This window comes from Alternaria dauci, chromosome 1 (assembly GCF_042100115.1).
Source record: "Alternaria dauci strain A2016 chromosome 1, whole genome shotgun sequence".
Classification (NCBI taxonomy): domain Eukaryota; kingdom Fungi; phylum Ascomycota; class Dothideomycetes; order Pleosporales; family Pleosporaceae; genus Alternaria; species Alternaria dauci.
The window spans coordinates 6,704,302-6,717,177 of record NC_091272.1 but is presented as its reverse complement, the minus strand read 5'-3'; the positions used below and the strand labels follow the sequence as shown (position 1 = coordinate 6,717,177).

The window sequence follows — 12,876 nt, the reverse complement described above, 5'->3', positions numbered from 1 at the left end:
GATGGGTTACATCCTGAGCTCTGACGAGCTGCTTATTTTTGCGTCAGTTTTCATTTGACAGCCTTTCAGCCCCGACGAGGCAGCAGATGACCATGAAACAAGTTGCATCCGTAGCGAGCTGCTGTCTGCAATTTACCATGCCCGTGCCCCATATGCGCGCAGAGTAAGGCTAAGCACACTTGAAGAATACTGTGCATAGTTGTAGCCAGAAGAGATAAAGGTTCATGTATTAGCTCGACACTAGAATCTGACATCACACGCTAACCAACGGCACGATCTGCCTCTTAGCCCTCACATTGCCGACGCGTAAATCATTCACATACTTCGGGATGTTGGACAACCCGCCCCCCCTAACTTGCAAAGGATGATTCTTGATACTGCCCTCCGCTAACAACCTCTCGGCCCACTTAAACAACCGCGCCCCAAACGCCCTATGCTCCGGCGTCGCAGGCCGCCCATAGACGCCGCCCATCTCGAGGGGCGCGCCAGTAATAGTTGGCGTCATCAGCCAGTCGGCGCGCACGTCTCGGCGCGTGTACTTTACGTTCGTGGTCGTGGCTTCGAGCGCGATGTACGTCCCGCCCGCGGAGCCGATGGCCTCGTAACACATGCGCATTGTGGGCGCGTCGGTGACGGTGTCGAGCACGGCGGTCAGGCTGTTGGACGTGTATTCGCGGATATCGGCGCCGCAAGTTGAGCTGCGGTAGTCGAAGCAGGCTGCTGCGCCGTAGGCTTCGCAGAGCGCGTTGTTGGCGGGCGAGCACGTGACGATCGGGGTGTAGCCTGCACTGTGGGGGGTGTAAGTGGGGTTTTCGGAAGCGGCAGCGCCGACTTACATCTTCAAAAGCTGGGTTGCCACTGTCCCGGTTCCCGTCGCGCCGCCCGAGACAAGGACATACGGTGGCGTGTCGTCGTTGGACTGGGAGCGCGGCAGTTCCAGCGCCAGGCCGGGGGCTTGGAAGAGCGCGAGCCCGGCCGTCGCAATCCCAAGGCCCATGGAGCTGGCTTGCTCAAACGACATGTTGTCCGGGACATGGCAGCTCAGATCCTCAGTCGCGAGCGCGAACTCGGCAAACGCGCCGGCCGTCTTGTCGGAGGCGTTGAGGCCAAAGGTGACGGCGAGCACGCGGTCGCCTTTCTTGAACCGCGTCACGCCTTCGCCAGTCTGCACAACGGTGCCCGCGAAGTCGCACCCGCCTATTGCCCCGGGCACGTTGGAGTAGTCTACCGCCTTGGCGTCGTACGGGCTCAGCGCAACTGCGTGCACCTGGCACAACATCATGCCGGGCTTCGGCGAGGGGATCGCGATGTCGTCTGCGAGCCGATAGCCGCCTGATTCGCTTCCCACGAGGGCTTTCATGGCATTTTTGGAGGTCATGGCTTGTGGAAAGCGTATATGGGCCGAGGAAAGAAGCTTAGTCTCTCGAGTCGAGATAGGCTGAAAGACACTGACCTTCTGCAGCACTGCTGTTTCTGATCACTATAAATCATCTTCTCTTTGTTGGTATTCCAGAGCACCGTCGAGTCACCTCGAGACTTCGCATCAGCACCTAACCATCGCCTTTCGCGGAAGACCGACTGGAGCGCCGACCGGAGCGCCGACTACGGCCACCCGAGCACATGTCCAGACACCCTCACCCACCCGATCACCATGCTGCTGGTAAATTGCTAGGGCGGGTAAGTAGGCAACAATCTGCTTCTCTCTGCATTTCCCCGAAACGTTCAGCGAGACAACGTTCAGCCCATAATGGCCTTCAGCTTCTATCTCGACGACACCCCAGCGGAGGTGAAGAATGCCAAGGTCAGCACCACAATACGATAGACTGTCAAGTTCTGTATATGGCAGCTAACCTGGGCGTGTAGGGAGTGCACCTCATTACCGCATCAACTCCCAACGGCTTAAAAGTGCAGATCTACCTCGAGGAACTTAAAATCCTATACGGCACCGAATGCGAGTCCAACTCACGCAGCCGAAGCCCACAGTTCCACTAACCTCGTCCACAGACACCCAAACGACCCTCGACATCCGCACTAACTCGCAAAAAAACCCGTGGTTCCTAAAACTCAACCCCGCAGGCCAACTCCCGATCCTCATCGACAACACCCAGACTCCACCGTTCCCCGTCATCGAAAGCGCAGCCGATCTACTCTTCCTGTTCAAGGAGCACGATAAGATACCTGCGTTTGGGTTCACCGACGACTTTGGCCGGAGTGAGTGCTTGCAGTGGCTGTTCTTCTGGCACGGCACTGTATGTGTAGTCTTGTACGCCGAGTCTCGATGCGTGCTGACACGGTGCAGGGCCAGCCTGTTCAAGGCCAACTAACCTGGTTCGCCGAGAATGCCAAAGACAATACATGTAAGTACCTCCCCGTTGCGTGATCACCGTTTTTTGCCCAGCCCATCTCACACCCTGCAGTCGCCCTCACTCACTTCAAGACCGAGCTCCTGCGCATCTACGCTGCGCTAGAATTCCACTTCTCGGGTAAATACACAGGCCGAGTGAAAGAATACCTCGCCGGCAGAGCCGCGGGCAAGTACTCAGTCGCAGACATGGCTGCTTGGCGTACGTCTTCTTCCTTCCCGCTATGTCCTTGCTTTTCGGTTGGCTGACGGTGTGAAGCTTGGGTCAGCGAGTGGCGCGCGAGCGGCGAGGTGAGTGAGGAGGATATGCGCGCATTCCCTCATTTGCTTGAGTGGATTGAGCGTATTGGGCAGCGACCTGCGGTGCGGCAGGCTGTGGGGTTGCAGAGTTAGGCTGCCCAGGGTGAAGTGCTGGCTTGAGTGGTAGTTGGGATGGCGACACTCGGGACAAAGTTGTCGTGGAGTAGCAGTGAATTCGTGCAGATGGTGGTTTTGGAAAGGGAAATTGGTGCTTAGAGGAAGTGGGTTTAAGTGTTGTGGCACGTGTGCTTCTTCTAGTTTAGCGAATTCATTAGAACGATCATTCTAAATCCTTCTCTCTCCATTTCAGTTCTAACCCTAAAAATCCAAATGATTCCGTCTGGACGGACTCCAGACGTCCTGCTCTTCCAACTTCGTTGGGGGGCGTCTTTGGATCTTGCACGGGCGCGCTACACCCGAACGAGTGATTACCTCAACCGGCTAGCCAATGAGATCGCCGCTTTGATCTGCCAATTACAAGCTCCGCTCTTATCTCATAAAGTCTGAGCCAAATAACACTGCTTTGCAGGGCAATAATAGCTATCTTAAACACCCAAGATAGAAATAGCAGGACCGGACCTTTAATTTCAGCCACTAAACGCCTAACATAGACTCGGACCAGAGAAGCTTTGGGGCGTGAAAAAGTGAGTACTGTTCTTTGCAAATGGTGTTCGCACGATATCGGTTACTAGTCCAAATAGCAAACTGGAAGAGCGAGTAGTTGGAGCGGACCGTCGTAGGCGCAGGCCTTGGAGATGAAGTCGCGAGTCCGACCGCTCCGACCGATCGGTATCCCGACGTGCGACAGCGTCGGTGAGAGGATAATAGGTCCGAGTATGGAACTGATGTAATAGATGAGGAGCTAGCTAGCTACGGAAGGTGGAACTAAGTACACTTGAGGTCTCACATGACAGTCGGCTGTCGTAAGGACATGATATGCACTCATTAGGATCCCAGAGGATTTGTGCGTGTTTGAAAGATTCAATCCCTAGTCTCACATGAGCAAGCGATTCTTTATTCTTTTTCTGTCACCATGTCTTGTCCTGATTGCTTCCGCGGAGGAGTCTCCACGAGCCATCCCACAGGCAAGGAGGCCATTATTCATGGCGTTCCCACATACGTAGCTGAGCCTCCAGGTGGCGCCACGCCCAAGGGCATTATTGTGTTCATCACTGATGCGTTTGGATGGGATTTTGTGAACAACCGCGTCCTCTGCGACCATTACGCCAAGAGCGGCTGCGCCGTCTACTGCCCGGACTTCATGAACGGTACGGCACGTCGCGCGCACGACACTTGATCTGTATCTGACTCGTGCCCTTAGGCCGCGCCCTATCCCCCTCAATCATGCCGGCGATGGAGCGGGTCCTAGAACCATCATCCTGGGTACACACGATCTTCATCAAGCCCTTCACCGTCCTAAGGTGCCTATACCACGTAGTCCCATGGATGCTCACCTGCAAGCCATCCAAGACCGAGGCCGGCGTAGTGCGCTTCTTCCAGGCCCTGCGCACCTCCCCACCCCCCTTCGCAACCACGGACCTGAAGATCGGCGCCGCGGGCTTCTGCTGGGGCGGCAAGCACACGATCGAGCTCGCCAAAGACCACCCCGGCCACCGCGTGCCACGGCACGCGACGCGCATGCACCCAGAGCCCCTAATCGACGCGGCGTTTGTCGCGCACCCGACATTCATCAAAGTCCCCGACGACGTCGAGGCTATCAAAGTTCCCATCTCGTGGTCCGTGGGCGAGGAGGATTTGCAGATGAAAGCCCACGATATTCAGACTATGAAAAGAATTCTCGAGGAGAAGACGGATGCACAGCACGATGTGCAGATTATCCCTGGAGCGATTCATGGATTTGCCGTGAGGACGCATCCCGAGGACAAGGTGCAGATGGATGCTGCGCAGAGGGCCGAGGATCAGGCCGTAGCGTGGTTTTCGAGGTGGCTTTCTTGAGGGTGAGGTGGCGGCTAACTAGCCTTACTATAGTAAACATTTTTTTTGGCATTTTTTCCCTCATGAAGCAAAGCTGCCTTTAGTGTCTCTGATATAAAAAGTGTTAACGATCCGCTGGCCGGAGGATTATCGGCCCGGCACTACCGTGTCTGTGCGCCTATAGTGCCCGTGCGCGTAACGAGCCAGTTCGCGTAACGAGCTACCCTACTAAGATTAGATGACGGTAAATATAAGGTTATTAAGCTACACTAAATAGCTATTATTATAAGATTTTTTAGAGTATTAATATATAGATACTACTATAGCGTTTACACTACTTATATCTTACTAGCGTCTTAATTTAGTAGCCTTATAGGCTATTTTTAAGTAGGGGGGATACTACTAGTAGACTAGTATTACCTTAACTTAATATAGTAGTAATATAATAATACTTTATATAATTTAAGGTTTAGCTATACTTCTCTAAGCTTAGTCTATACTAAGGTAAGAAAGATATTAGTAATAGTTTATAAGGTATTATATAGAATAATTAAGTAAAGAAGAGTTATTATTATAACTAAGGGATAAATAATACTAATTCTATAAATAATAGAATAACTAGTTAATAATTTATATAAGAGATAAACTCTTTAAGCTAACTAAATAATAAAGTAGAGAAACTAAGGGAAGTATAAGTAGTTAAAAAGCTATTTAGCTTAGGGATAGTATAGGAAAAAGAGGCCTTATAGAAACTAGCTAAATAGTATTTAGCTATAGGATAATAACTATAATATATACTCTTTTTAATATCTTAATATCTACCTACTTTATTTAGTACTTATTCTTAATAGAGACTTAGTAAGAAAATACTCTACTATATATAATAACTAATTAAAACTTAAACTTTATAGCTTTTTAACCTTAAGAAGGCTATAAATATTAACTAAGTATAAAATATATCTAAAGGCTTAATAAGACGTTCTATCTTATAGCCTTAAATAGTAGGAGAGATTAGAATAAATTTGGTATAGAATAAGTATTAGGAACTAAACGTATCTAGTACCTTCTAGTCTAGAATAAACTAAGATAGACTTAAATACTCCTTCCTTTACTATTATAGCTTAATAGTAATTTATCTCTAGTCTACTTAAGAATAATACTACTATTTATATTAATTATTATATATCTAGTATCTTATATTACTATTATTTAATATTTAAATTACTTTCTTTTATAATACTCTTATGTATATCTTTCTATTGTTATAAGCTCCTACGCTAAACCTTCTAGTAGTACTTAATATACTAAAAGGTCTACTACCTTTAAAGTATAAGTTATAGATAATATAATAAATAACCTTAGCTTTCTATCCTTTAGTAAAGTAATATTACTACCTAAAGACTATTTAAGTCTACTATAAACTATAATAAGGCTAATTATACTATTAGGGCCCTAAGAGGACTTATTTATAGTACTATAGTAGCCTTTAGTACTTATTACCTTATCTTAGACTACTATAGCTATATAAGATAATAATAATACTATAATAACTTAAGAGCTTAAAGAACTAGAAAATTAAGTTAAATTAGAATAAGACTACTAAGAACTAGCGTACCTCTAGGCTTTATAAAGTAGAGTCTTCTTTAGTAACTAAATAGTATAAAAAGAAGAAAAGGCTTATTTTACTCTTTTAACTAAGCTAGAGAGCTACTTTAATTTAGATATACCTTATCTAAAAGACTTTAAAAGGTTTATAATATATAATTACTTAGAGTATAACTACTAAGTATATAACTTTAAAGCTATTTTTTAAAAAGTACTTAATACCTTTTATACTAACTTATATAAAGTTAACTTTATAGTTGAAGTCTTAGAAAAAACTACTAACTTAACTTAAGATACCTAAACTTAAGACTATATAGAGTAAAATACTTTATAAATACTAACTTAAGATTAACTTAAAGCTATTTTACTTAAGATACTTAACCCTAAGTTATTATAGTACTTTTAAGCTTATAATAAACTAAAATATACTATTTAGTATTATTACTAAGACTTTAATATCCTACTAGCTAAACTAAACACCCTCTAGAGTAAGTTATGTAACTATCTAGAGGAGTAATACTAGATAGACTTTCTAAGCTCTCTCTTCCTAAAGATCTAGAAAGAAATTATACTTATAGACTTTTTAGAGTATTTACTAGTCTTAAAGCTAAATACTTTAGTAAGATACTACTAAAGTAAGTTAAAGTAAATACTTAATTTTCCTTAGTATTTTAGGGAATAGTAATATTCCTTAAGTACTAAATAGAGATAAAGTAAAAATATAATAAACTATCTTATAACTCTTATATAAGTCCTCCTTATACTTAGAAAAAGGCTAAGAAGTCTAATTTAAGTTATTTTAATCTAAAACTTTTAAAAAAGGACTAAAGTTAACTAAAATATACTAATAAGGTCTACTAAGGTTATAATAAGCTTAGATACTTCTAGAGAGAATATCCTAAGACTAAAGAGAAACTAAAAGATTTAAAACCCTTTAGGTTAGGGAAAGGTACTAAGTAGAGGAACTAGAGTCTTTCTTATCTAGTTATATTATACTTAACCCTTTATTAAAAGATCTTAGACTCTTATATAAAGTAATATACTTAAAGCTAGTTAAGATACTAATAGTATAAGTTATAATTAAGTAATTAGAATTAATAAAGGCTTTAATTAACTTAGGCTTATAGCTAAACCTCCTATTAGTAGTAACTACTAAGGAGTAAAACCTTAAGGTTTAACCTTTACTTAATTTATTAGCTAAAGAAGTAAGTAATAAAGAGTTAAAGGTTTATAAAACTTTAATAGTTACTATAAGTATTAAAAACTCTTATAAAAAAACTAAAGTATAAAATATACTATTTATTTAAGTAGAGATCCTAAAGTACTATATATACTTAGAACTACTATTAATAGACGTATATAACCTAAAGTTTAACTTCCCTAAGTAAAGGTTAATCTTTAGGGGATAAAAGGATAAGGATAAGGCTCCTTTCTATAAGATTATACTAGAAGAGGCTAAAGAGTTTAAAAAGATAATATATAACCCTATATTAGATATATATAGCTATCTTATTACTTTAGTACTCTAGATTAGCTTAGAAGGGGCTAATAGGGTAAGGCTACCTCTATAATATAGTAAATTTATAGAACTTAGCTTAAAAGATAACTTAAAGGTACTTATAGAATATAAACTATAAGACCTAGTTATTAACTTACTATCTAGGGCTATAGTACCTTATATATTACTATATAAACTTTTTAAGATAGAGCTTAAGCTCTTATATAAGTATTTATCTAGATACTTAGTATATAACTAAATAAAGTATAGTAAATTCTTAGTAAAAGTACTTATCCTCTTTATTAAAAAGAAAGATTATAGTATAAGGTTATATATTAACTATTAGGGCTTAAATAAGGTTACTATAAAGAATAAATACTTTCTATATTTAATTACTAAGTCTCTAGAGAGATTAACTAGTATAAAGTACTATACTAAATTATATATTAAGGAGGTATACTATAAAGTATATATCTAAGAAAGTAATAAATAGAGGACTACTTTCTATATAAGATATAGTAGTTTTAAGTATATTATAATACTATTTAGCTTTATAAATACTCTTATATAGTTTTAGGCTTATATTTACTAAGTCTTAGTAGGACTAGCTAATATATCTTATATTATTTACTTAGATAATATTCTTATCTACTCTAATATTAAAGAGGAATATAAGAAATATATTAAAGAAGTAATATATAGATTATATTAATATAAGCTATTCTTAAAGCTTCTAAAGTATAAGTAGTATACTTAGTATACTAAGTACTTAGGCTATATAGTAATACCTAATAGGATTAAAATTAATTAGGATAGGATTAAAATAATTTAGGAATAGCTAGAACTATATATAGTGCGTTAGATTCGAGTATTTATTAGCTTTATAAACTATTATAGATAGTTTATTACTAATTTCTCCTATTTAGTACTACCCCTTACTAAACTAACTTAGAAGGGCCTAGATATAGCTAGAGGCGGCTACGTATAATAGAGGGAAGAAAGCTAAATACAAGAACTTAGTAAGGAGGTAAAGGAGGCCTTCTAGAAACTAAAGGATTCTTTTCTAAGTATACCTATTCTAGCCTATTTTAAATAGGATAAGAAAATAAAGGTAGAAGTTAACGCCTTAGGTAGTATAATAGTAGGTATTCTAAGCTAGTATATACTAGATAAGTATAGAAAAAGCTAATAGCGCCTAATTAACTTCTTCTTACGTAAATTAGTAGTAGTAGAGTATAACTATAATATATATAATTAGGAACTACTTACTATAGTAAAGAGCTTAGAGTATTAGAGGTAATACCTTAAAGGGGTGTATTTTAAGCTCCTTATAGACTACTAGAACCTAAAATAGTTTATAGAGATAAAGACGCTTAACTACTAATAAGTATAGTTATACTTAGTACTTTTTAAATTTAACTTTACTATTACTTACTACCTTAAGATAATAAACCTTATTAATAGCCTTTTATAAAAACTAAACTATATATTAAAAGCTTAGAAACTAGCCTAAAAGTATAATAAGGCTTTTATTAAGCCTATAAAGAAAATCTTTAAGAATAGTAATAAGACTTTATTTTTAGTAGCTACTATTTTAACTTAGTTAAGAACCTACTCTAAGGAATAAAATAAACTTTAAGGCCTTTAGTAAGTTTAAGATTACTAATAAGTAGTAAATAGTAGAACTAAGTAATATAAAGAAGTAAAGTAAAATAGATTTTAACTCTTTAGATTCCTTAAATAAGTTAAATACTAATAAGGACCTTACTAATCTAAAGGGGCTTAGAATAAGCTACTTAAGGGTAGGATAACTTATAATAATAGAGGAGAAAGTATAAATTATCTAAGAATACTATAATAGTCCTTTAGTAAGCTACTTTAGAGTATAATAAATACTAGAAAACCCCTTTAGGCCTTAGGGATAGGGCCTATAGTATTATCTTATATTATATTACTAAGAAATTTTAAAACTAAGCCTAAATAGTCCTAGTATATCTAGAAGTCTCTTTTTACTTATAATACCTTTCTATCTACTCTACCTATATTATACCCTATACTACTTTAACGTCCTTATTATTATAATAACTACTACTAATACTACCTAGAGATTAAGAAGCTCTATTATATTATAGTAATTATAGTTATAGTTATAGTTATAGTTATAGTTATAGTAATAGTTAAAGTTATAATTAAAATTATAATTCTCTTTAAGTAGCTATAAAGCCTAGATATTAGTAGTAGTACCCTTATATATTACTACTATAGCTACTATAGCTACTATAGCTATTAAAGCTATTATAGCTATTATATAATACCTATTACTATTATGTACTTAATAGATCTTATTATATTATATCCTAAGCCTTTTATATTATTAAATTAATTATCTACTACCTATACCTATCTTAGCTCCTTAATAATATTTATAATATATAGTAACTAGTCCTTAAAGTCCTTATTATAGACCTCCTCTAAGTACCTATACTACTTATTAGTTATTATAGTACTAGTAACCTATATATTATATATATACTAGACTTATATATCCTAAAGAAGAGTAAATAACTTATTAGCTTTATTTATACCTTTACTAGCTAGTATAATAGTAGTACCTATAAGGAGGACCTTAGTAATAAATACTAAGTCCCTAAGTATATAGTTAAATTCTTTTTTAGTAAACCTATATAATAGGCTAAGGGATTAAATATAAGTTTAGAACTTATACTTAAGGTTACTTTTAAGGGGGTTAATCTTAATAATAACTTTATACTTACTATACTACTTAATAGTAGCTACTATAGTTACTAAGAGGGTTACTAAGCCCTCTAAAACTAGGCGCTTTATACTTATAATAATATTATATATAATAACTTTTATATTAGAGATACTAGAGTTACTAGAGTTACTAGATATACTAGATATATTAAAGTATAGGAGTTAAGAGAAGAAAATTTAAGTTACTTAAATATCTCTTTATTCTTAAGTACTATAGTTATAAGCCTAGATATAAGCTATAGACTATAGTTTAAAAACTCCTCTTCCCCCCTAAACTCCTCTTCTCCCTAATATTACTATAACTTTCTAGAACTACCTAAAGTTTAGGGCTTTAGCTTAACCTATCTATTATTAAATATATATAGCTATATATAGTAAAACTAAGTATTTAGGAAATATACCTTTATTATAATTTATTATAGTATCTTTTAATAGTATTTTACTTACGTCTTTTACTAGTACGTTTATTATTTAAATAAATATTAGAAAAGTTAACTAAAAACTATACCTAAAAGGGTATATATAAGAATATAGAATAATATTATAAAGATTACTTAATTTATAGAAAATTTAAGCTAGTAAGATACTACCCTTATAAACTACTCTAACCCTTACTAATACTAGAGAAGCCCTAAGAGGATATAATAATAGATTTTATAATAGAACTCCCCTTTAGTAAGGTCTCTAGAGTAGTCTATAATACTATACTAGTAATTATTAACTAATTAACTAAAATAGCCTATTATGTACTAGCCTAAGCTAATTAGGATAGTACTAATCTAGTAAAGTGCTAGCTACGTAAAGTTATATAACTCTATAGTATTCTAAAGTATATTATCTTAGATAGGGGGCCTCTAATAAATATAAAGTATTAAGATACTTTCCTTTATTATGTTAACTCTAGAAGAGTTCTAATATTAGCCTTCCATCCCTAAACTAATAAGTAAATAGAAAGGTAAAATTAGATACTAGAATAGTACCTTTAATACTACTACTCCTTAGAATAAGATAACTAGGCGCTCTAGATATTAATAGGGGAGTATATATATAATAATAGCGTATACTCTACTATAGGGGTTACTCTATTCTAAGCCTACTATAGAATTTACTTATGTAGCGCTAACTAGCCTAATATACCCCTTAGGGAGGAGGAAAGCCTTATAGTACTTAGGTTAGCTATAAGAGTAATTAAATTATAATAAGAATACTATAATAAGATTAAAGTAGCTAATACCTATTAGAAAAACTATATAGATAAATATTACGCGCTAATTCCCTTTAAGGTAGGAGACTAAGTATTAGTATTAAATTACTTCTATTTAAATAATAAATATACTAATAAAAGATATAAGTATAATACTATTAAAAGATACTATAATAGATTATAGAAAAGGTATATTTCTTAAATACTTATTTTTACTATATATAGTTATATATAGTTTAATAATAGATAGGTTAAAGCTAAAGCCCTAAACTTTAAGTAGTTCTAGAAAATTATAGTAATATTAAGGAGAAGAGGAGTTTAGGAAGGAAGAGGAGTTTTTAAACTATAGTTTATAGCTTATATTTAAGCTTATAACTATAGTACTTAAGAATAAAAAGATATTTAAATAACTTAAATTTTTTTCTCTTAACTCTTATACTTTAATATATTTAATATATCTAGTAACTCTAGTATCTTTAATATAAAAGTTATTATATATAATATTATTATAAATATAAAGTACTTAGTTTTAAAGGGTTTAGTAACCCTTTTAATAACTAAAGTAGTTACTATTAAGTAGTATAAGAAGTATAAAGTTATTATTAAGATTAACCTCTTTAAAAGTAACTTTAAGTATAAGTTCTAGACTTATATTTAATCTTTTAGCCTATTATATAAGTTTACTAAGAAAGAATTTAACTATATATTTAGGGACTTAGTATTTATTACTAAGGTCCTCCTTATAGGTACTATTATTATATTAGCTAGTAAAGGTATAAATAAAGCTAATAAGTTATTTACTTCTCTTTAGAATATATAAGTCTAGTAAATATATAATATATTACTTACTAGTACTAGAATAACTATTAAGTAGTATAAGTACTTAGAGGAGGTCTATAATAAAGACTTTAAGGACTAGCTACTATATACTATAAATATTATTAAAGAGCTAAGATAGGTATAAGGTAGTAGATATTAGTAGATATTAAACTAATAAAACTAGTTAATTAAAATTTTATATAGTATCCCTAAGAGGAGTATAGAATAATAAGGCTTAGGGTCTAAGACCTTAACGTTAGTAGCTATACTAGTTAATAATAAGATACTTAATATATCTAACTCTAATTTAAAGGAGAACCCTAGTAATAAAGAGTTAAGAGATCTAAGGTAATAATTTTTTATTTTCTATAAGTAGGG

The 12,876-nt window shown here is 35.9% G+C and overlaps 3 protein-coding genes across 3 annotated transcripts; 2 read left to right on the top strand and 1 right to left on the bottom strand.

Moving 5' to 3' along the window:
* Positions 1-253: 253 nt before the first annotated feature.
* Positions 254-1,378, bottom strand: ACET3X_002056 (uncharacterized protein; the record flags this gene model as incomplete). The annotated part of the gene is made up of 2 exons (XM_069447417.1): positions 254-788; positions 837-1,378. 2 exons carry the CDS (start codon positions 1,376-1,378, stop codon positions 254-256), a joined length of 1,077 nt encoding a protein of 358 aa, XP_069312298.1.
* Positions 1,379-1,620: 242 nt separating this feature from the next.
* Positions 1,621-2,755, top strand: ACET3X_002055 (uncharacterized protein; the record flags this gene model as incomplete). The annotated part of the gene is made up of 6 exons (XM_069447415.1): positions 1,621-1,677; positions 1,864-1,951; positions 2,005-2,249; positions 2,300-2,357; positions 2,418-2,564; positions 2,622-2,755. 6 exons carry the CDS (start codon positions 1,621-1,623, stop codon positions 2,753-2,755), a joined length of 729 nt encoding a protein of 242 aa, XP_069312297.1.
* A 940-nt stretch (positions 2,756-3,695) lies between these two features.
* ACET3X_002054 (uncharacterized protein) lies at positions 3,696-4,618 on the top strand (the record flags this gene model as incomplete). The annotated part of the gene is made up of 2 exons (XM_069447414.1): positions 3,696-3,930; positions 3,984-4,618. The coding sequence occupies 2 exons, from the start codon at positions 3,696-3,698 to the stop codon at positions 4,616-4,618; spliced, it is 870 nt and encodes a 289-aa protein (XP_069312296.1).
* Between the last annotated feature and the right edge of the window lie 8,258 nt (positions 4,619-12,876).